General features: G+C 40.2%; 1 protein-coding gene across 3 annotated transcripts in view; it reads left to right on the top strand.

Moving 5' to 3' along the window:
• The window catches only part of agap3 (ArfGAP with GTPase domain, ankyrin repeat and PH domain 3), a 158,621-nt gene that overhangs the window by 42,238 nt on the left and 91,549 nt on the right, over positions 1-24,834 (top strand). Inside the window, exon 1 of one of the 3 annotated variants that reach the window (XM_072441676.1) lies at positions 13,242-13,450. The exons of 1 other annotated variant lie outside the window; for it this stretch is intronic. In XM_072441676.1, coding sequence (XP_072297777.1) covers positions 13,336-13,450 — 115 coding nt within the window. In that variant the 5' untranslated portion in view covers positions 13,242-13,335. Of the gene's footprint in view, positions 1-13,241; positions 13,451-15,342; positions 16,943-24,834 lie in introns of those variants that run through there. One more of the 3 variants, XM_072441674.1, reaches the window with a different exon arrangement.

Below are 24,834 nucleotides of genomic sequence, written 5' to 3' on the forward strand. Positions count from 1 at the left end.
TCCTATTAGATTTGCACGCAGCGCTTAGTAGGTAGTGCTAATCAATTATTCCCTCTATCTGGCTTTGTTTACACAGACAGGTCAACTAGAAATAAAGGACATAGACTAGGCACAGTACATGACGGTGTCTTTGTCGTGCAACTAAACTAAACACTTTCCCAGACGCTCACAGTCGCTTTACTTTTTGTCCATTATTCATTCCCTCCACACTCTGCGGTGGTAAGTTACTATTGTAGCCACGGCTTCCCGGGGGCTCACGGACGGAAGTGAGACTGCTATTCTGCGCCATCGACCGCTCCGCCCCGCACCGATCACTCATGCGTACGTACATTCATTCTATGCCTGGCGGGTGAAGTGTTTTGCCTAACAACGATTTGCACTAATGCAGATTGGGCATTGACAAGGTGGCATCGCTTCCAACAATGTTTTCAGGCTGGGGTTTAGTGCAATAAGAATACGAACGACAGCTAGATTGGAATCACCACCACTTATGCAAACATTTTTGAGGGATGTTTGTTCATTAAAAAATTAAACATGCCATTATTTACTGAGTATACGTGATCCTTTACAGTACATTATCCAGATTTTTCTTTCTTTTTTAAACTTAACATTCTTTGTTTTGCCACCATTTCAAATGCCCCTATACTTGCTTGACACCACCTGACTGTTTACCTTGCACTAGTCAGACAAGAGCGACTATTTTCTCCTCCATTTCATCCACCATCTCGCCTGGAGCTACATCTTCTCAGCAGGTTTCTCTCTCCACGGGCCTTCGCACCTGTCTGTTCTTGCCAGCGACCTCAAAATAGTTGCACACTGCAGCACAGTGCGCCTCGCAAACGGGCGGGGAACCATGTGACCTCACAAACTACAACCTATGGAGATGCCCGGGTAAAAATAAACTCCTCTTCCTTCTTCTCCTCTGCTCCACGGAGGAGGGGAGGACTTCCCTTGCATCGCATTCGTCTCGGAGTCTCTGCAGTTATCTGTCATGCTTGCCGACTTACGTAAGAGGCTAGTTGAAGAATAGGGCTCCCTTCTCGTGGGATTGTTGCCGATGCGGGGTGGATGGTGAACGTGGGCGGATGGAGTTGAGGATGAAGAGGCGCAGAGTGGAGGAGTTTATGAGGAGGAGGAGGGAGGAAACTGGAGGATTTGGCATTCTTTTATTCTAACCATGTCCACAGCAGACAGCATTTGTAGTTATATGGACAGTTTGCTCTGGGATTTGCTGGCCATTTCTTTCAACCTTTTGACAATCCTGGCGCGGACATCTAGCTTGACTTGTCAAGGCAATTCACTTTGTTTATCTTGAGTTATCTCTTGACCAAGCAGAAGGTATATGGGCTTACAGTGCAATATGAACAATTTTTGGTTGCACATTCATCACGTGGAATGTCAAGATTATTCTGTTAAATGGTTAATGGTGCTTTTCTACCTTCGAGGCACTCAAAGCGCTTTACATCAAGGAACCAGTCACCCATTCACACACACATTCACACACCAGTTGTTCGCAGACACTGGGGGCGAGGCGAGTTAAGTGTCTTGCCCAAGGACACAACGGCAGTATTCACCAAGACGGGGCACAGTATTCAGGGCACAGTTTTTTGGTCGCATATCTTTTTTTGTGTGACAATATCATAACTTCTTCTGAATTGTAAAAACAGAATTGGAATTGTAAAATGTTTTCTTCTCAATAACCGTTACTATAAAATTTTATATGGTGACATCCCTATTCGTCACATCGTTGTATTGCTTGTGATTTATTCAACAGCAAGATAAGAGAAATTACAGTGTTGCAACAGAACTGCAGCAATAACAGAACAAAGAGTATGATGTACTTCATTTCGGATTTAAAAAGAATCCTGTTATTAAGATGATGTTAAGCTAAAAGATCAAGATAAACAAAGAGGTACAAAATCGGACGCCTTTCTACTTACAAAAGATATAACTCATGAATAGCTGCTTTCTCTCTTCTGTGGAAAGAGATCTTATTCAAAAATGCAATTAGCTAATGCTTTCCCATTTTTTATTAATTCATACTGTAGGTACTTAACAGTTTGATGACAATAAAAAGCACATTATTTTCTATTTAGCTTAAAAGCATAAAAAGTAACTGACTTTCAAAAGCCTGAGTGGCAAGAGGGCCATCAATTGGTGAAAAGTTAGAGCAGAAGTGTGGGAGGCCATAACACTCGAGCTAAATGGGGCTGGAACAGTGAATGATAATGTACAGTGCCGACTGAAGACACTCACCGTAAGTGCAGTCAAGAGGCCAATGCACTTTGCCGCCGAACATAGCTAAATATTTGGAATAGTAGCACCTTTTGACTCGCATTTAATGTTGGTTATGACAGTAAATTGATGCCTCTCTGATTAAAATGTATGGCGTGTTTGGTAAGCACAAGGTCTGATGGGTAATCACTTGATTGTGGTCATTCCGGGCTCAAAGAGTCTTTCTGATTAGATTCACTGATTCATTTTGGTCCAATTCATCGTGTTCACATTTCTTTGCCAGAGTTGAACATCCTCATTATTGTAGCTGCATGATTGGGTAATTTAGTTTATTTCTTATTTATTTATCTAAACATCTTCTAAGTGCCTTGTTTTTACTTAATGCTCATTATATTCCTATTTTCTCTAAATGTATTTTAACTTATTTTTAGCTAAAGCGCTTTGTGCAGACCATGTTTGGTGACCCCACATTGTGAGTAGTTGCTTGTACATAGCAAATAAAAATGACTGCCACCATTTGTATCCCCTTATCAAATATCTAAATAAATTGGTCTAAATATGGATATTTTTAGTGCAAGAAATACAAGTGTACGCTTGAGTACATTTTGTATTCGTAAATATTACGGAATTGCTGTAATAAAGGTGGAGATGAAGTAACACTATTCTAAGACTATTTAGTCCCAGTAAACTTCCCGAAGTCTGATATTTCAAAGTGATTGCAGGCCAATGAGTGAAGCCATTCCCAGTGAAACCTCGGTTAAGTCTTAACTGGCAGCTGTCTAGGTAACTTCCTCCACTGAGAGTTACCAAAGAGATATTAAACAAATCTCTTTGGCACGTCAGATATATGGTTCAATTAAATTGACTGGTTTCTGACAGTCCAACCCAAAGGGAGAACTCCTCTTGTCTAATAAAGAAAGCTTGTCAGCGTTTGGAAGAATTCACTCTCCAGGCCCTACTTAAAATAGGAACAAGGCAAGCTGATCTTTTGTGGCAATTCTTTGGAGGGGAAAAAAAATCTGTGTTCAGATGTGTATCAGTTGATATAAATGCCAAGTGAGTGTGATTTCTCTTCCCCTGCAGATTGAGACCCAAGCGCTTGTCTGGTCATATGATAGCTCTCACACAGAAATGCTTTGTGAGGTTTGTAAAAGACCATTTTGGCGCCACTAATTCTCAGCAGAGTTTTTGGGCATATTTTGTCTGTGACACTGAAAAGATGAATCTAAAATATTGAATCTACCTTGAAATAGAAATAGTGAATTCTTCTGAGAATTCTTAACTGACAGAACTGTCAATTCTATTTTTCCACTTACTGTAGTCCCATCTTAACTTAAGTTGGGTGGCACGGTAGCCAATTGGCCAGCATTCTCGCTCTCAAATTTGACTCCCAGAATTTGTTTTTTCCCAGTGTCTGTATGGGTTTCCAGTGGGAACAGTGGTTTCACCAACCTAAAACATGCAGAATAGGTCAAATCCTCCAGCTAAACTCAGTTTAGTCAGATTTTAAATCAGAATATCCAGTTGTTTCACAATATTTGCCATTGTAATGTGTTGAGTCCACAATAGAAGAGCAGTCAAAAAGCAGGCCACTTTTCTCCCATTGCTAAATTACAGCACATTGTCGTTGTCCCCCATTAGTCATTGTCTCACATTCAACTTAATTACATTGAGTTTTGGGTTTCCCTTCCCAGTATGATTTGAAGACAAATGAGGCACATGTGTGCATATAGCAATGACAAGATGGTCATTAAGTAAAATATAAAACTGCTTGATCTAAGTCAGGAACTCAAAACGGCATGAAACATTACCTCCTGACACATGGATTGCTCTAAAACATGACCAATAAGGATGGATATGTTTTGTATGCTCTGAATCATGTTGGCGAGGAATAATACTGAACTAAGCCACGTTGCCCCAATGTCAGACTGACTGCGAACATTCACAATTCTCCCCTAGAATACTGATTTTGTCTTCCCTCTTGCCGCTCCTTTATAAATCATTTTAAACCTACTCAATTTCATGCTTTAAGCCAGACTTTTCAAACCTGCTGCGTGCTTCCTCCTAGGCCTTTAGAAATAAACCTTCCATACCTCCTGCTGATATTACCTGACCTCCCTGTGTTCATTTTCTTTGCTTATTGTTTGCCTGTTGTGGCGAAAGTGCCCGTCAACGTGAGCGCCATTTAACTTCAGCTGATGGAGTGTAATCGTAAAGTCACCTGTAGAAGCACATCTCCTCGATGCGCTTTCACTGAGGATTCGCGTCAGTCACAGTCACGGCAGTTACATTGAACCGACAATTAATCCTTGGGTTTGAATGTCGAATCAATGGCGCCTCACTATCCGGGAGCTATTACTTAATGAAACTGGATTGCGTCACGGCTTTAGTACTGTAAGAATATTGAAGGTTTTCACGTTGGCTACAGGTTTTTGCTCTCAATCAGCTTGAAGGTATTAGCCATAGAAAGCGGTTAAAGAGAAATATGCTTGTTGGGGGTTTTGACACTTGCAGTATTTGTAGTTGTATTTATTATATGCTTTTATTAAAACATTTACAACTATTAACGTGTCACAATCATCATAATCAACTTGTGATTTGTTTAAAAAGTACAGGTGAACAGATTTCCAATTTTAAAGCTCTTGTCATAATCACACTGCTCTCCTGAAAAATCACAATTGCAAATAACCTAGACGACACTTGAGCCCTTTACAAATGGCGCACTGTGATGGTCTTTGGGGACTGTCCCCGTCTCTTCTCCTGCTTTGTGCAGTACGTCCATGTCTATAAAGTCTGCTGTACTTTTGTATTTTTCATTTGCATACAGCAGGAGCGAGTCCGTGTGCTGCGGGGGAGTGGGGGATGAAGGCTTATCTGTGCGGAGGCTAACAACTCAAAGCCAACAGAGATGCTGCGTAGTCACGGCGAATAAAACCGTGGTTGTCGTGTCCACGTTCTAAAATGCACCTGAAATATATAAAGAAAAGCAAAAAACAATGATATGGTGTTGTAGGGCTCCACGAATTGTGAAGGACCTTCAATTTTGTTGTTTCAACATTAGGATTCTGTTCATTGTTCTTATTTAAAATGGACAAAAAGACTAAAATAGGCCTGAACTGACAAACTAATAAAATAATCACATTTATTTCAGAACATGTTTGTGCACATCTAAACTAAAAGGGTAGCATTAGCACAATATTTAGTTGTTTGTGGAAGTACTTACAGCCTTTGCTAGTTGTGACCATTGAAATTTCAATTTGAAATTCCGATCAATCCCCACTGGAGCATACAGAGCGTTACACACAGTCTGCGCTAGTTTCCTGCAAGAGGTGCTTACCTATATTCCCTGGTACCTATGTTCCCCATTTTCAATACTAGTATAGGCTACTAGTTCAGGTTCCACATCCCCAATAGCAGAAATGTATGGTTTTACAGCATAAAATATAGTAGCATATAACCCTAACCAAAACCCTAACCCAGGTCATCATAGGGGATCATAGGGCCCTTGCAAGTGGGCGTGGTTGCGTAAAACTAGCCTAGCGCTTCAAATCTGAGCAGCCTGTCATCCCTGTGAGGTGTTTGCAATAACTTTGAATTTGTGCCTGCGCCCTCTGCTGGTGAAAGTAGATTGAACCATTTGCATGTAACCAAACCACAATATTGTAGTTCTAAGGAGTGAGGACATTCGCTATTGTTCTCTGGTGTTGACAGCAAGCCCCAAGTTTATTGTCAAAGTGTGCATGAACGTGCATGGATGGCACATAAGCAGAGACAAAGAAGTAGGAAATTACATGGGAGCTTGGGCACTAACACAACGCTATTCTTGGCCCTTGGTTGGAACAACAAAGCATAAAAATCCTCAGAAGACAAGACAATGGGAGCGTAGTGTCAATGTATGTTTTTTTAACCCCAAACATTGACTAGAGGGAAAATTGTGGTTCTGGAAGAAGATGCAAAATGCTAATCACAGGCTTACATAAGGATAAAAGCTTATGGGTTAAAACAACAGATGATTTGTTTGAAAAGAAAAAAGAGCTTGGTAGATACTGTAAAACATGTAAACACTAGCCACGCGGCAACATTTTTCTCATTTACTTAATGTAAACTTCAAATGACTATCTAGCTATACACTTACATCAATGACCCTCTTCATACTGCATGGCATTTTATGGCATGCATTGCATTCATTTATTGTCCAGGGCTAGCACTGACTGAAATTTTGTGTCCTTCCAAATGTGCACCAGTACATAACCTTTCTAGTGGAAGATGCGCCAAATACTTAGTTAGCCTTGTAGTGCATATCCCTTCATTAATCTACATTTTTTGTTTTAAAATTTGACCAACATTTTGAGAAAATGTTCTATTCACAGTTACGCTTACTGCCACCTTCAGTGTTCAGTGAAGTGAATGCCCTTCAAGGTTATCATGTTGCAACTTGACATCATTGATACATGGTTGAACAATTTTTTGATTGACAACCTCATTTTCCTCAACAACTCCTCCATTGTTTCCTTTAGAAGATACAAGAACAAACTGCAGATGGTGCATGACAGATTACATTTAGCCTTTGGCAGGTATGTTTAATGTGTTGTATGTTGTGAAAATGGCTTGAGGGTTTCACTGCACATATGGAACAAGACAATGAAGCTTGAATCATTAAACTAATTACACGACCGAGTGTTTGAAATGAGCTTGCTCAATGGCTGATGCTTTTATCTTTGTTGTTTTCCACGATGAGATTTTGCTGTGGTGGCTTTGGTTGATGCTTCCTGTTGCTAAAAGACATGAAACGTAATGGTCAGATTCTAATCAATATTCTCTGCAATGTCAGGAAATGTCACTTGTGGTTTAATAGATATTGAGCATTTACCCCAGAACTACATGGTTTTAGGAAAAGGGGAAAAGAATCTGCGAAATATAAGTGTACTGTTTTACAGTGTGGTAAGCCTTTTTTTTCTCCAGGGACATTATCATATTTAAATTTTCTTGATAGACATTTTTTGTAAAGTTTTTTTTTTTCTTAGAGACGTTATTCCTCTATCCTCTCTGCCTTGTAGTTCTAAATCACCATTTTGCAATCCTCTACCACAGGTCGATTTAATTCCCTCTAGTTTTCTCAGCCAGCTCCTTGGCTCATTATCCCAAATTTCTATTATGTAATGCTGCTACTAATTTCCACAATTACATGGATGCGGTGTACAACATCAAAGCTATTGCATAAAAGAATGAGCATAAGGCCTCGTTTGATAAGATACCAGCAGTGAGTGGAGGTTTGCAAACTAATGTAGTGGCGTAGGAAGACCGGGAGCCCACCAGCCCACACAGAGCTGCCCATACTAGCACACAAAACCTGTTTCTCTGCACTCCGCCTACACCATTTCATTTTGTCATCAAATGCAAGTCCATAAAAGTCTTTGTGTTTCCCTAAGATTCGCACTGACCTTTTTTGTTATTCCGCTGCGAAGGGGCTGGAATTGAATCTTCTGGCAGTAAACAAATGGCGACACAACGTAAAGGCTGCTGCTGGCGATGGGTACATGAAGGAAAAGTCAAGACTCCTGCTGAAAATTCATCAGTGCTTCTACAAACAGGAAATTCCCATTTGTATGGGTGGTGGTATCTGCTAAAGAGATAATAACATTAACATTTAGTGACTTGAATGTTAAGCAGGTGCTCTGTCACGAACTCTAATGTGTTTTTTTAACAAATATCACGCACATTGTGAAAGTAATTCTTCTAGCTGATCTTGGGTCCACAGTGAATCATAATCTTTCATTGTACTAACTATCCATTTATAATTGACAACGTGGAACAGTGTTTCTCAAACTGTGGTTACGCGAGCTCTCGTTTGGGGGTACAGATTCCTCAGCAGTTCTAACTTTTGCATAATTTGGTCATTTTGTATCAAATTTTTGTCTTTTATTGGGTCAAGTTCTTTGTTAGAACTACGGTGGCAATTGTGTACTAAGGAAAAGGCTTGATACACTCATCTCTTCTATAGATCAAGATTATTCAGGAATGGAATTTTTTTTCCTTTTAAAGGTTGAATGGACGATTTTTTTGGCCCAAATCTGAGTCTCATTTCCTCGTGGCGTGGACTGCCGATTAGTCCTGCCACGTGTCAATCATAAAACGCACCTACCGCTCACCTGCACCTTCGAGCTGACTCAGAAGAAGAAGGAAATCTATGGGAGACGAGAGATGTGATCCGTTTTTGACCGCGCCGGGTTAAGGTTAGGGTTACGGTTAGCCATGAGGCTATAACGGGCTATAAGGGAAATGCCGCGGTCCCTGAAACTGTGCGGCCATTTGAATTCAGATTGCTTCCCCCGAACTTAGGTTTGCCTCACTTGGGGAAATATCTTGTTAATTTGCTCTTGAAAATGTAACTCCGAAACTTGGATGGCAAATCAAATTTCTACCTTCAAATAAAACTCAGCTAGAAACTCAATTTAAGGAGGCTAGTGCTGAGGGGTAAGAAAAGTCAAGGTTCCCGCTAGGGATGCGTCAACACTCTCACGCGGCACACAAGCCCCCATTTTTTGCGTAGTATTATCCGTCAAAGACACACGGGAAATTAGCAACAAGTGTCTGGGCTGTCAACCGCTTTAATGAGAGGCTACATTGTGCCTATCCAGCAGCATACAACTCACTCCTCCCTCGTTCCTCGCTCTCCCACACGTGCCAACTAAACAAATACACTACATACACGCTCAGCCCTTCTACAAAAAACAGAAATTTTAGAGACATAAGCGTCTGGAGTTTTCCCCCCCCCACTTTCACAGCCTCCCACAGATGTCCTCGAACCTATCATTTTCTCTGCAGTGGAGCAACGGTGACGTATGCTAGTCGATAGTGCAGCTGAATTTTAAAAAGCTCCAACGCCCACACTCGATGCCACTGCCGCAAGCGTAATTATCATAAAGTTTTTTTTTCTTCCCTGCTGTCTGTAAGCCCCTGTCTCTGTGTACTATTCTGCGCTTTATTCATTTATCCACATTGATGCAGTGTTGATCCACACAAGGGAATGGGGAGGGGCTATTGTGTAAGCAACTATACATTTCCTGTTGGCATGCAGCGTAAGGATGTGATTATGACTTTGTTCTGACTATTTCTGTCACCATTTCCCAATTAAAACATTCCTTTTCTGTTTCCAAAACTTTGCCAAATTCCTATTTCTTGTTAATTACATGTTAGTATTTACCTAAGCCTCTGCACAAGCTTATTAAGAAGATAAGATATGAGCCTCTTTGTTATTAATTTCTTTCAGTATCTTGAGTTTTTCTTTTGCTACATAAAGAAAGTGATAAAGCAACACAGATCATAACAAACATTAATTTTGCGCAATAAATGATTACATACACAAATGATGCACACCCTATTGTCCAGTATTCTGAATTATAAATGTAAAAAACATTTAAAAGTCAAATCCTGGCTTGGCGCTGCTGCTATCAAGATAAAAATATATGTAATTTTGTATTGTCTCATATTAATATTGTGGCTGTCATTAATTCTTTGCTTAAATGCATTGTGTTGTTGCAGCAACTGCTAAAGAAACAAGATAGACCATGATTCTTTGCTCCATTTCAACGCAGACGACTGAAGACATGACCTTTTTTATTCTTTGAAACATGATAATTCGCATTAAAGGCTTGTCAGAGCATTTAAAAAAGAAAACAATTCGGTTAGCCTCACCACAATTTTTTAATAACTACCCATAACAGTTCCCTATTGCAAGGAGACAGATAAATAAGAGAGACCTTGGTTGTTTGAAGGTTGAGTGTGTGGCTCAGGTTTTTCAGGTCTGAACTCAGTGACACAAAACCTCTAAAATAAGGAGCAGCACCATGAATTACACCCATACAAAACCATTGCATCTCATTTGCAGTGTAAGTGCATCGTCTGTAGGTCCAAGAAGGTCTGCATGATTAAAGATGGATCACATTGAGCCATGCAACAAAAGGGTTTTTATTTGTGACACACTTAAAACTCCACTGCAACTAAAAGCATACAAATGAGAGGATAAAACAAAGTACTTGTTCCTTGAGATCACACTCTTGGCTACATTTGGCTTTCATATCTCCCTCATGACACTTGGAATTGATATTGCTAATGCATTCTCCCATCTTATTTTTAAGAATGCCTTTTAAATTCTATCATTCTGCTTCATTGTTTTATTTATTTTTACAATATACTATATGGATAGTTTATTTCTGTAAATCAAGGAATGCAGATGGAAGCTATAGCTCTTGAGCTATAATCTGGTGCAGAGCATCTGTTTTTTTGTGTGTTTTGTTTTTTATAAGCTCAATGACTTAACACATTCTCCTTTTAAATAAAAAACAAACTAAACTAAAAGGCATTTACTGAACTAGAATAAAAATTCAGGAACGTAAATGCACACTTTGGATGGTCGTATATTATCTTTGCATGAAAATTGACAAAGATTTAACTCACCAAATTTATTTTCAAATTATTTTATCGAGATAAGTTTTATAATATATTGCGTATGTCATTGGCAAAGGCTACTTGCAATTAACCGGCAAATGTGTATCTTGCTGCCTAATATTGTAATAGTCTGTTTATGAGTAGATTGGTTTTCCAGGTTCCCATTGAATGTCCCGCTATAAGCCAGTGTGTTCTTAACACAGTGCCTGCCTGCTAATTCTTGTTTGAATTATTTAGCAAATTAGAAACATCAATTTCTCTTTGTTCCTCGCTTGAGCAGTATCTTCATAATTGCTCCCCTTGCTTGTTAGTATTTGGTCCGCGTAACCCCCCTAATCATTAAAAATCTAAAAGCTGCTGTCAGGAGCTAGTCATTTTTTATGAATATCGCCCCAGGCACAGTTCGGCGCGTGGAAAATTTGCAATACAAAGCTCATCTTTCCGCTCTGTGATTGCGCTAAAGAGTGTCCTGACTTTGTCTACCGAGGTCGCATAAGTCGCACCAGTACATTTTCCAGATTTGATTTCCTCAACATCCAATCTTATCTCACAGGAGGCGGTTCAATTTAAGTCTGTGACACCAGAACCTCGCAGAAGTCCAAGGTGTTTTTCCTTAGCTAGTGTTACCGCTGGTTTTAACACTGATGCGTCACGTGAAGCTCGCACCTGTCAAAATTAGCCGTAGCACGTGTGGTGTAGTGCCATCACGGAAAAGCGTCAGGTTTGGTTTTCTGATTGGAGCAATGTCGGATACAGCACCTTGTCATAGATGAGTCGTGCAGCAAGATCCAAGATGTGTCACTGAGGTACAACTATGACAATCAATGTGTTAATTATATGGAAAATATGCATGCATTGCCTTTTAGAATGTGGACTGGCTTATTAGCATATTATAATAGGAATCCTTTGTGGGGAAAATATTTGAACAATACATTTCAGAGTCTTAATTAGCTTGTAATGTACCTTGACCTTGATTAAACCCGTGTTCATCTCTGAGTATATCTTGAACAACAAAAACATTATGGAGCATTTTGCATCTCAGGACATGTTTTCACCAATCACTAATTAGTAGTTGCCAATAATAGATGGAACAATTGCACAGCTTATGGTAAACAAAGCAAAACAAGAAAGTATATAATTCAGCAAAAGTTCATCATTGTTGAAGTTAAAATTGTGATTCTGATCTCGTGCGCACAGATTTCTTTACCGGATGGGGAAATTGTCTTCATGCCTGAGACTACATACGTGAAGCTGACTCATGTTCTAATACTGGATGTGGCTGGGTATAAGCTGGGCCCATGCGGTACAAATGCATCACACAATCTGCCAGACAACACTAGTCTGTCATGCTGGAGTCTTTTTGTCAACATACTGTTTGTCCTGTCTGGTGTGCCGATGGAAAGAACCCAAATCATTTACTCTACAAACGCAGTCATGATGGACATAAACTGATTTGCTTCTTCCTTAAATTAAATATTTATAGTTCCTTCAACTGTTTAATTGTATTTGTGGCAGGAGATTGAAATGTAACAAATGACACAAAATGTCCCTTTAAATACTATACTGTAACTGTTTTCAATCATGTCATGCAAGCTCCATGTGAAGCTTTGTTTTTAGTTGTTGTTGTTGTTTTATGGGGGTTGGCATCCAATTGTTACATTACCGCCAGACTTTGTTTTTAGTGGACATGATTACAACTTAAAAAGGCATTTTTTTTAATGTAATTCAGGAAAAAAAATGATTGTGAATAATGTATTTACCTTCTAGATCACATTAAAATTAGCTTAGATCTGAAAGTCTAAGCTTTGAAAACAGCTGCGTATGCTAGAATGTTGAAGCATTGTATTCCGCTCTGGAAATGCAAAATAGAACTGACTTTCTTTGAACACAGTGAGAGATGAATAATGAGTATACAGACCTCTATTACGTGGCTATTTTGGCTCTCTGTTGAAGTTTGCTTGCAAGGCAGCTCAGCCCTAGGGTACTATAGGACAATCTGGTTCAGAGTTATGTGCTTGCAAAACAACACAACACAGACAACCTCACTGACGCATACAGATATTAGATAAAACTCCAAACGTCCTTTCACAAACTCTCATTGCACACAAACACACACACACACACATTAAGCACGCATGGGGAATTCAGGAACTTCAAAACATGTCCGTCCAGTTTTTTTCTCCTCCAGCCTTTCCTGCTACCATCAAGATATAGTTACAAGAAGCAAAAAGATTTAGCCGTGGGGAGACAAGGAGAACTCTTGTTACCCGGTCAGCACTTCCTCGGATTTACGACGCCGTAGGTCCCCGCTGGATTCAACCATAACGTAGACAATGGGATTAACTTTAATGCTATTAGCTGCATCTCACGTAAAGCCCCGCTAAAACTACACCTGCATTTGCAATTACCAAGAGGAAATGACTCGGAGTGAACTTTACCCAAGGAGGACTAACCGATGTTAACTACATTTGGAGAAGCGCAGCAAGGAGCATCACGCAAAACAAACAAAGGGATGCAACGGACTATGGTGGCTTTCTTGTAATCTATTAGTGACTGGGAGATGGAGGGGTCATATAGGAATGAAACGGGAAATTTGCCGCTTAGAGGAGTTTTTTAAAGTATGGAAAAGGCACTCTAACTCTGGATTTGACCATGCTGCTTTGCTTCGGAAGGAGGAGAACTCAACACCCTATTCAGTGGAGCGAAAGGGACTGCTTACTCTCAGACGAGCAACAAATTATTCCAAATCCCTGCTTTCTCGACACAGGTAAAGGTCATTTGACTTTTGTATTGTAACAGCGTGTAGACTCAAGTGATTCAGATAGAAATGGAGGGCAGACTGCATATCTAAACGTATATTGAACAGATTTGATTGAAATCCTGAACTGTCTTAGACTACCTGGGAAATAAATGCCAAAGTTTACAGGAGGAACACTAGAAATAATCCCATTGAGGCGTTTCTTCAAACATAATATGTTTCCTCAATGGGATTTGCTAAAAATTATACAAAAGTTCAACAGATTTAGTATTTGGTTTTTTGTACAGTTTTTTTTTTTTTTTTATTGTTGTTGTTGTTGTTGTTGTTGTTGTTGTTTTATGGCGGTTGGCATCCAATTGTTGCATTACCGCCAGACTTTATTCCTCAGACATTCTACACCAGAGATATGCAGAGACATATCAATAGCCATGTCATAAAGGCCAATATATGCACGCAACCTGCCATGGGTCATATGATGCAGTTGTCGGATAAGACTTCAACTGAAAGAAGAAAAATTTCAGTCAAAGATCTAAATTCATACTTCTAAGGCATTTGTATCCATGTGTAATGCTTGATCAGAGGGTATACTCTCCTTACAACTTATATTGTTTAATTTGTAGTTGTAGTATTATTTTATAGTATTTTATATATTTGTGGCTGTTCCATACATTTGTTTGGGCAGGGGCATTGTAGACTTACAGCCACATTCTAATGGGCCATTCTTTATCAAATCTTGATTGAAATGAGCATGTCCCTTCTTGACCACAATGGGGCAGTGTTTAGAACAAAACTCATGTGTGTTTTTGAGCGAACCAAAACTATTCTATTCTCAATGGAACCAACCCGAGAAGATTCACTCAGCTTTCTTTTACATGATATGGATAAAAAATAAATTAATTGAATCTGTTATTCTTAGTGGAACTATGCAGAAAAGTTCAGCCATGAACCACTTTTTAGTAGTTGTCTCCATGAAACACAGACTCTCGCTCTATGTTATCTTTACCAGTATTTTTAAATCTAGCATTCCTTAATATAATGTTGGTTATGGATGGATTATTTAACCTCACCATTAAATTGGATCTTTATTTTTTCTCACTACCTCATGCCCCCTGGATCCTTGAAAAGCCTGACCTATAGACTTGCGTCTGTTTTTGGTGTAATGGGTTATGATAGTCTATTTGAAGACAAAGGTAGTCAATTGTTTTTGTCTCACAATAATTGCAATGGCAGAATTTGACAATTTAACATTCCTAATCATGTTAGGAAGTTTTCCTGATAATGAAAATTTACATTTCTTTCTTCTTCAACTAAACACTGCTTACTTTCCCAGATGTTGACTTAAATGTGTTCAAGTCTGTTTCATTTTGCATTTGTCTGGTGGTTTCTATCGGGGCTGCCCCTTTCTCTGGAGAAATGGGCAGAATGTGCTTGGAGTCTGTGGGATCCACTCCATGTTTTCCATGTTTCCCTGGAGTAGAAGGCAGCTGAAAGTTCAAACAGACACACACTCCCTCATGCTCAGCATGGCAAGAGCTCAGAGATGAAGGGGTTTGTCTGCTCCACCAACAACAAGGATTGTGCACTGTTTGTAACTTGCCATAAAAGCTTTTTTCTTCTTTTTTTAACTTGTATACTCTTTGTAGTCTTTACATTGGGTATGCAACGCGAGTTGGATATGGAGTGTTTCTTTTGTTCAGCTGCGTGTGCGGGACAGGTAGCAGAAATGTGGTGAGAAAGTGTCTAACTTTACGCTTGTGAGAGAGTCCCTTGTGATGAGGACACAGGATGCAGACTTGGTCCAACTTGAAGTTTTTTCCATGTCAAAGGTCTGGTTTTGCAATCCGGTCTTCAAACGAAGGACTTTATTAGGTGAATTATATGAAGTCATAGGCAGTGACTTGGAATTGACCTCAGTGTTTTGAATGAACCTGTGTGTGAAACTGCGGGAGTGAAGTGCAATGCTCTTTCTTAGCAGTGGGACAGTGGATACAATCCTGAGGACTACAACTTTTTGGCAGCAGCAGCAGGAGCAGCAGCAGCAGCAGCAGCAGCAGCAGCAGCAGCAAACAAAACCAGTGTACAACCTCTCTGTCATTTTGAAGGATTCCCAAAGAGATGAGCTGGTGTCAGAGGGAATGGGCCAGGACACCCACACCCAGGCTGAGCAGCGTCAGCCAAGAGGAGATATAATGAGTGTACCTCTTATGGAGAACAGCCCCAGGCCGGGCAGGGCAAGACATGAGCTCAACAGGTCACCCTCCCTGCGCTGTGCAGGTACAGCTGGGAGGCAGAGTGTGGAACTGGAGGCGGAGAGGGGAAAAACTAAGATCGACTGGTTTTTGGAGCAGCCTCGTAGGAACTATTCCATGTTGGACGCAAACGTGGCACAGGCTGCTGCTCAGACAGACAGCCACAAGCACTATATCCACAGCTCGGTCACACTCCCTGCACCGGGCCTGGTCTGCAGAGATCATGGCCCTGTGGGGGGGCACAGCTCTCTGCCTCGGGCTGTGCTCCGGAGACCGTGCCAGGGTCAAGGCACTCTGGACAGGAGGACACTGAGCATGTATGGAGAACCAGCCAAGCAAAAACAGGATACAAAACCACTTGAACCACAGCCGAGGCTGCGGCGACCCAGGAGTGTGTGCATGCTGGCTCCAGGACCTTTACAGCCTGAGGTCTGCCAACCCTCCAAAAGGCAGAGCACTGCAGAGGCTGTTCAGTTTAGGAGCAGAAGAGCAGAGCTGAGGGCAGTGGATGGCCTTGGCACATTTCCTGCTCTACGACCACTTATCCCACCTGAGGTGACCCCCAGGGTCCACAGCAGGAGCTGGAGGCCCAGACCTGTTAGTATGACTGTGCTAGAGCTGAGGAAAAAGGGTTCTGAAGATGACTTTGACAGCCACAGAGGAGCTGGTAGAGATGGTGTGGGCTTTTTCAAAGGGGGCTTCAGGAGGCTGTTTGGTAAAGCACAAGACAAGAACAAAGACGGGGAAAGTGAAGATTTTGTGAGGTTGAACAAGTCTGACACTCCAAGGGGTACTCTAAATTCATTAAAACGCAGTCTGAGTCTGCGAATACGAAGGTCTCGACCTCGTGATGTGGATTCAAAGGACTCTGTGCGGATTAAAAATACCACAGAAGAGACAACAGTGCCCTTGCGACCTTTCTCATACCTCACAGGAAGGACCCTTCCCATGCCTAAAGAGAAGGTGGATGAGAGGACTATGCAGTATAATACATACCACAGCATGGGGAAGGTCAAGGTTATGGAGGTACCCTTCTGCCCCTCAAAACTTTCAAAACCTACTCCGGAAGAGCGCAGTTTATGGCAGCTCATAGCCAGTCGTTTTAGGAGGAAAGAGCAGACATACAGTGGCAAATGTGAAGTGCAGCACTCCCAAAGTAAAAGCAGCAGCCAGTTTTACCCGGGCAGCAATAATAGCCCCCAGTCAGTCACCATAGAGACTCTGGCAGACATCAGCTCCTACAAAGGTCAAGGTAAGCTCTCCAGAGTGCTCAGTTTGTTACTGAGTTTCATTCTCCCACCAATACTACCCCCATTTACTTCATAGAAAGTTATTGGCCGTGTGAAACGCGGAAGTGTGCTTTTTTTTTAAGGGGGGCAGGCAAACGAGAACCACATGGGGAAATGCAAGCCTGGATGACTTTCAAATACAAAGTTTTTTTTACAGTCTACTTGGAATGTCTATTTTGGGGTAATGCACTCTGCCAGAGTTTTTCATGTGTGAGCTGGGTTTGTATGCACTAACACAGCATTACTTGGCCTTGCACACAATTTTTTAAGTTAATGAAACGACTGTGGTCCAGTGGCTGTTGTGTGTAGACCCAGACTAGTACTGCTGACGGCTGTGGCTTAAAGCATTAGAGCAGTGGTAGTGGAGCCGTTAGTGGCTGTAGTGGGGATATGGCTGGCAGAGAGCAGGGCTAAATGAATAGGATTACATGTCTAATAATGGAGGGAGAAGCTCTGTGTTCAATGGTTAACCCTGACAGTATACTACTGTATCCTAACAGTTGCCTGGAAAGGATGAAATGGAAATATTTCTAACTAATGTGATTTAATTGCTGTCATTTGGTATTTTTTCAGCCTCTGATTTCACACCTTTCCCTGAATCTCATTAGTTGTCCCTGACAGCCAAATGACTGCATTTATCCTCATTAGGACACCCTTTGAACCATGAGGACACAAGTTCAATTTCTACTGCCACATTGTGCTTTTAATAGTTTCGTAGATAGACTTTTTTGCTCCTTGGTTTTGTTTGTGTTCACACGTGTCAGGTTGTCAAGGAAACCTGTCTCGTCAGGCCACTGTGCTAAGTGCTATTTGTCCATGCTCTCTGCTGCGTTGACTCACTCAGCATTAGGAATGTAGGTGTGCCAATGGGCCTGAGTGCAGCAAGGTGCTCTGTGCCCTGGGCGGGACTCTGTGCCTGTCACTACCTGCCTAAGTGTTTGCTGCTAAATTAACTCTACAAAGTTAGTAGTCAGCTCTGAATACACAATCTTCAGTGTATGGATGATGTAATTGTCCTACTTTCTCAAATGTATACTTTTGCTTATGCTTCTTTAGTGTAGCCTTTGGACAAGGACAAGACCGATGCGTGGCAGCTATGCCACTTAAAGTTGCAGCAGACATGAAATGTGTCCTTTGTGCATTTTTGGCATTTTCATTGTTCATAAATACCTTTAAAAACTGCACTTTTACTGTAAGCGGGCTCCTGCTGACTTTCACCAACTGCAAGTGTTAACAATCCACTGACAAGAATCAATTAAGACCTAAAACTGCCCAATAAGCCTACCTTTACAAGCTAGCTCCAGACAAAATTCCTCAAACTATTGCCTATTCTAAGAGAGTAACTCCAGATCACCTTTTATACCCAGCACCTCAGGCTGTTTCAAATGAGTAGCCACAGAATACATGTCCACACTCTGCCTGCAAGGTCCAACATTCTCTTGTGCTAGAAAGCTTAAATTTTGTAAGAGGAAGTTGTGGATGAATTTGAGGTACTATGCGCTGCAGACGTAGCCGACCCTGCCCCCACCTGTAGATCAGTCATGCTCAGAGATCCGTGAGGGGTCAGTGGGCCGCAGGCTGCTGTGGGTTGGGGGATTCCTGGAGATTCCTGCAGACGGTGGAGGAGGGGCATAAAGTCAGGAGATGTCTTTCGGCTAATAAAGTCATGGGAACAGGGGTGCATGAAGAATTTAGTAAGCATCAAGAAATGGTGAGGACATGTATTTTTAAAGCTGAAGCCTGGAATGAATCCTTATCCAGTTTTTTTTTTTTTTACAATAGTCTCTTGTATTACTTGCACAGACCAACGGATTTTTCTTGACGCCATTGTTTTCCTTACATTTACAAAACTAGCTCCTCTCAATAAGTATATTGGGCTTATGAAAATTAACAGCAGCAACATTATTCAACAAATAACCTGAGACCAGTCAAATGGAAATAATGTGTTCTAGAGCTGAACAATATCTTACTGCAATCTTTCAGAACATAATTGCAATTTAGTTTGGATTCAGGATTTGATAATCACATCTTGTTTAAATTTACAAATGTTTAAAAATCCTGTGTTCAGGAGAATTGATGAGGAGACTAAAACATGAACTGTCAAGCTATGTATTTCAGAACATGTTTGCACAACTCTAAACTACAGGTTTAGCAGCTTTAATGCAGAATAAGGCATTGTATGTTGTTTGTGGAAAGAATTATGGTAGAATTGTGACCCTTGCTTATAGTGTTGATTAAAATTTTGATTTGATTGTGATTAATCTTGCAGCCATACTGAACTTGTAAGGTTGCACTATACTTTTTTCTGATGGAGCATGCTCTACTTTCATACCTCATGAAGATAATTATTTTTCCAATGTTCGACTGTTGGCATTGAGACATGCAAGTGGCACCACCAAGCCTAGTTACAGGTCAGATCTGTGAGAGGCTAGCCCGCTAACATTAAGAATGTTTTCTTGAAATTAATTCAGGGACTGCTAGCTTAGTTGGTGCCATTATTGTTTTTTAAGCCAACTATATTGTTCATCAGTGTGCTTCATATACAGCATGGTGCGTATGACAGATTATGTATTTTCACATTTTATTTGGTGTGTTAATACCTGTAAATACAAATGTTTTACAGAAATCAAGTGGAGTTTTATGAAGAAAAGTTGAAACATGTTGAAAATTAGAGTAGAAATACATTGTCAGATCCGTTTTTATTTATTTATAGGAGATCTTCTACTGAAAGTGTTTTTCAGACTTCCTATAAGTGATCTGTTCTTCTGTATCTACCTCTGTATCTACCTGCGTTGCACCAATGAAATTTCCCCATGTGGGACAATAAAGGATTATCTTATCTTATCTTAAAATACTAAGTAACTAAGATAGAGCTCCCCCTGCAGGTCCCTTGTGAAAATACATTGTCAGAAAATAAACATCTATCATAAAAAGACAGTACAATAGCATGCAAAAACATTTTTCATTGCTGAATATAAAAAAAGAGCCATGGTTTCTTGGTTGTCTTTGGTTTGATGTCGACAAATGTTGCAAGGCTAGTTTTCCGCCCAGAGACACCAGACGGATAGGCTGGACACTTCAAACTCTTTGAATATTTATATTTAACCATTACAGGGGCTTACAAAGACATTCAACAAGGTTAACGTTTTTAGTTAGTTCTGCTTCAAACGTGCATTTAACAAATGTGTTTTCATGTCTTTTTATTTGTCAGGAGATTTGGCCCGGTGTAAAACAAAAAAAATGCCAAAAATGTTAAAATATGATTATCATAACTTCTTTTTAGTGAAATGAGTAGTCTAACCTGTAAAATGTACATTAAATTACACATTCTTTCTATTCTATTATCGACTCTTTGAGCTTATGCAAATGTAGGTAGCTTGTTTCCTTCCCACTTGCTACAAATTGCATGTAGTCTGTATGTAAATTAATGAATGATTGACAAAACAACATAGCAGTACCATATGTTTAGTCTTTCACCTTATCATCACCTGCTAATAGGGGCCCACCACACCGTCACTAAACCAACACGGTGTAAGGTATCACAGCTCTACAGCAGACAGGAAGCAGCCCAGTGATGCGCGCTTATCCTAACTCGCTCTGACTCGCCTATATCTATTAAAGAGTTTACGCAAAATTCCACCGTGTGATCTTTCCATCCTTTAACTCCAGACTGACAGAAAATATATTCACAGTGATTTGAATTCCCTTTTTACTTCCGTTTCTTTGCATTTTATTAGCCACAAACCACTGCCAAATTTATTTCTCAGTCAAAGTTGAACTCGGGCTGCTTAAGAAACAGGCTATTTGAAAAAGATATGAATTATGCATTTGACCTGCATCTTCAGAGCAGCCGTGTTGAATTTTGAAAGATAGATGGGTTACCAAAAAATGGCTCTGTGATGATGTCGTCTTAATGTACAGTATTGGGCCGTAAATGCACCTAACTTTGAAAAGTCTTACAATATACAATCATGGTATCTGTCATTGCAACAAAGTTATTGGATTATACCTCATTTGCTCTACAAGGTGATGCTTTTAAAGTTGCCTCAAGGTTAGGTTTGACTTCCCTTGTTTTATGGTGTCATTTTATGGTAGTTATTGGCAATTTTAACAATTTTATAACTTTTATGGCTGTGGACCTTTAGGATTAATGTTCTTTTTCTACTTTTTGACTTGAATGCGTTTCTTGTTTAGTGTCATTTCATGAAATGAATGTGAATAAAAAGGATAATTATCTCTGTATTCCTTTCACAATTTTGAATGTACTTAATTGCAGTCGTTTGTTTACATTTTAATGGGGTTTGTTGGCAGGCTTTGGGTAGTTTTAATGTTCACCCCTCAGCTAATCAGAACTTGGAAAAACATTTTTAAGGAGTCGATTCCAAACAGGAAAATAAGATACTCCAAATCCAAACAAGATAAAGCTCTTTCCAAATATTCAAAATAAATGAAGATGGGCTAAGCTTACTCCCATCGCCCCGTAAAACATCTACAGTAAACCGTTTTTTCCATGTAAAAAAAAATCCCTGAAATCAATTACATTTTCACAGCATTGAATACATGTTAATGAAAATAAATGCTTATAAACACTCAACTAACACATTGGTGAAGGAAAAATAATAGTGTGGATAAAGATTTCAATTTGTATTTTAAATGCATGATTGTTAAATTTGATTAAATCTGTCACTTACAACACCCGCTGATGACATGTTTTAATCTTGTTTGGATTGTAGCTATTTTTCTTTGTATTAATGATGCTTGTCAGAAAGTCAGACATGAAAAACTAACCCATGGTTTTGAGCTCCCCATGATCGCATTATATGCTTTATCATTAGCTAGTATAACACAATCAAAGCAACTTGTGTTCCAAGAGTCAATGCGTGTTTGTAGATAAACTAAGGCTTTCAGGGTGCCATGGAGCAGCACCGAAATTAGATTTTCGTTCCCTTGTTTGTTGCTGAAGGGATTTGTCACTTTGTCAGTCTTGACAGATGTAAGACATTAGTATTCCGAAGCCTGACAAAATATGATTCTAAAACTTTCGTTCTTTGTAATTGGGCTGTACAAAAACCCAAAAAGTTATTTTCAATAAGGGTTTAGTGTTGCGATGACAATTTAGAGAAAGTAAATTAATACAAAAAAGCCTAATTTAATTGTCAAAATAAATACTCCATGATCAAAACAAAGCTCAATTGCGACAAAAAATTTAGACCTTCACCCTAAAAAGTCAGCTGGAGAACCTTGATCTCTCCTCAGTTCAGATGGGTGATTGACACGTGGTTTAGCCAATCAGGGACACGCCCATCTTTTCAACATGCCTGGTTACAAAGAAAAAAAGAAAGAGGGGGAAAATCCTTGGTGACTGAAAAACATTGTGAATTTGGCTCCAGGCACTGGGACTGGAGTGTGTATTCTGGATCCCATAGTAGCACATAGCCATGCAACTGTCTGAATACTGTCCTTTGATAATAAAAATAGAAGAAGGATATTAAGTGTTGTCAATATATCCCACTTCTATCTGCGTCCCATCTTTGTAAACAGCTCCCGAGAGGATGCCGTACGTCTGGATGTTAAAAGTAGTCTGAGGAATGTCGGTCGGCTGTGAGGTTGGCAAATGAGGGGGGGTAAAAGTACTAATTGCAAGCTTATTCTCACCCTGTAATTTACGGCGATGGGAAAGCCTTGGTCAGGAGGCAAGTCAGAGCCAGAGCGCTTGGTTGAGACCTCAAAGTTTTCCTCTTGCCATTTCAGAAACCACTGTCTACTTACTATAGGCACTAGGATTCAGCTCACATTGTACTCCCACACTGTACTCAGTTCCTTCACACTGAATAGACAATTTTCTGTAAGCGGACATGGGCAGTGAAGTGAAAGACCTGACAAACAAGCTAGCAACTCAAAATGTTCCCCCCCGTCAAAGAGACAAAGGGGCTGGTGTCCTCTTCTGGACATCCCGGTCGCAAGGGCTCTCTGTTTCCATAGGCATTCTGGGACAGTAACATGGGGCGGCTCATATTTAAAGAATGACGCAAAACGGGCACATGGATTCAATTAGGGGGTTGCTTTTTGGAGCCGGTGGACTGGCTCGCACTGTGGCACAGAGTTGGGTAATGTAATTTTCAGACCAGAATAAATCCAATTTTCCATGTGGACCCCAGCACAAAATGTATAATAACATTTCTGTTACTATGGCAGAGCAAGACACAGAAAAGAATGGCTCAAATCATGTGTTGACTTCAGTGCGTACTCTGGCAGTTTAAAGGGACAGTCCGATCTACTAACAATACATTTACAACTGATTATAATTATAGAGTTGTATTTTATGAGGCAATAATCGAACTTTGCATTGTATTTAACTTTTTATGGAAGCTTTAACATGCATATTTTGACATTGAAGCTGCACCCATGACTTACAAATGTTTTCAAACCATCCACGGACAACACAAATCAACAACTATAGTACGCGTCAAACTCTTAAAAGTACATTGTGGAATACGTGACGAGCGTGCACAGTAGTCCTGTCACCTTTTGTGTCTCTGCCCTTCTGGATGGATAAATGATGCGCTTATGGTCAATGTTACTGTTCCAAAGGTGTTTCATGTGTCACTGGGCAAAATGTCCATTCAGTTGTTGGCCTGTGGTGACATTTTATGTTGGTGCGCGGTAATCAGTGCACTGGCCTTTGTTCGAATGTATCCTGAAGAAGAAGAGTGAAAGTTTGGACCGCTATGAAATCAGAAATATGATGTGCCAAGCAACTAACATTTAAGCTTGTTAGAGAAAAGGTTATATGTCAAACCTTGTGAAAGTGCAATGGGATGTCAAGGCTCTTGGCATGACTAATCTACTGAGGCAGAAGTGATGATCGGATTGGTAAATGTCTCAAAAATTACTCGTCATATAGAGTAAAATTTACACAATTAGTCAAGAGGGATAAGACAATAGCCCTGAACTTACAAGAATATGTGTTGTCAGTACATGAGTGTAGAAGGTTGGCCAAAAAGCTTTATTTTTCCTTTGATTATTTGACAAAATTGTATGCAATTGGCAAATAACGCATTAAATCCTCAACTTCTATTTTTTCATATTTGTACTTCAACTGAGAAACGGCAACATTTAAAACTAACAGCAGTTGGCGCGAAGACCTTAAATGTGAAAAACAGAACTAGTTTGTTTTCTATTGTTTGCTGCAGTCCGATGTTATTCCTCACTTTTCCACATATTCCTAGCGTTCTAATGATTCACCGCAATGAGTTTATTAGTGTTTTACACAACTTTCAGAAGCCTCATTGAGTTCTGTCATCACGGTAATGCAAACAACAACTAGCATGCTAACTTCCTGGTTTTCTGGGAATTAAACGCCCCATAATTAGACGCGTCTCGGACTTTGTGATCTCATTTTGACTCGCCTTGCTGCTTTTACAACATATTCGTACTGGAGCAAAACTCAACAACTTGGGGAAAACAAGGCTCTTTGTTCTACATCTACATGTTGTTTTTGTTCTTCTTTATATTTCTGTGTTAATAACCATTGTGACTAGTTCTAATTCTACTACTAGTGATAAAATTCAGCTGGGTCATTGTCGGGTTGGTTTTAAACACTTTAACTTGCCCAAAGCCATTGTAGATAAGCACTTCTTGTGGTAAAAAGAAAGCTTCTGGTAAGAATAGCTCTTATGTTGGAAACCCCCTGGGAGAATGATCGAATAACTTTATCGGAAATGTTGTCAAAGAGCCGTGTGCACTGAAATACGGCATTGTCCCACGTGTTGGGACATGTCTTTGAGCGCGTTGCCCTCGCTAAATAAAAGGCTTCTCTGTTTTCGAGAGGCTCCAGTGCTCTCCACCACAACAA

The sequence above is a fragment of the Eucyclogobius newberryi genome, unplaced genomic scaffold (genome assembly GCF_026437365.1).
Source record: "Eucyclogobius newberryi isolate DKJ021-1_F unplaced genomic scaffold, fEucNew1.0.hap1 SCAF_12, whole genome shotgun sequence".
Lineage (NCBI taxonomy): Eukaryota > Metazoa > Chordata > Actinopteri > Gobiiformes > Gobiidae > Eucyclogobius > Eucyclogobius newberryi.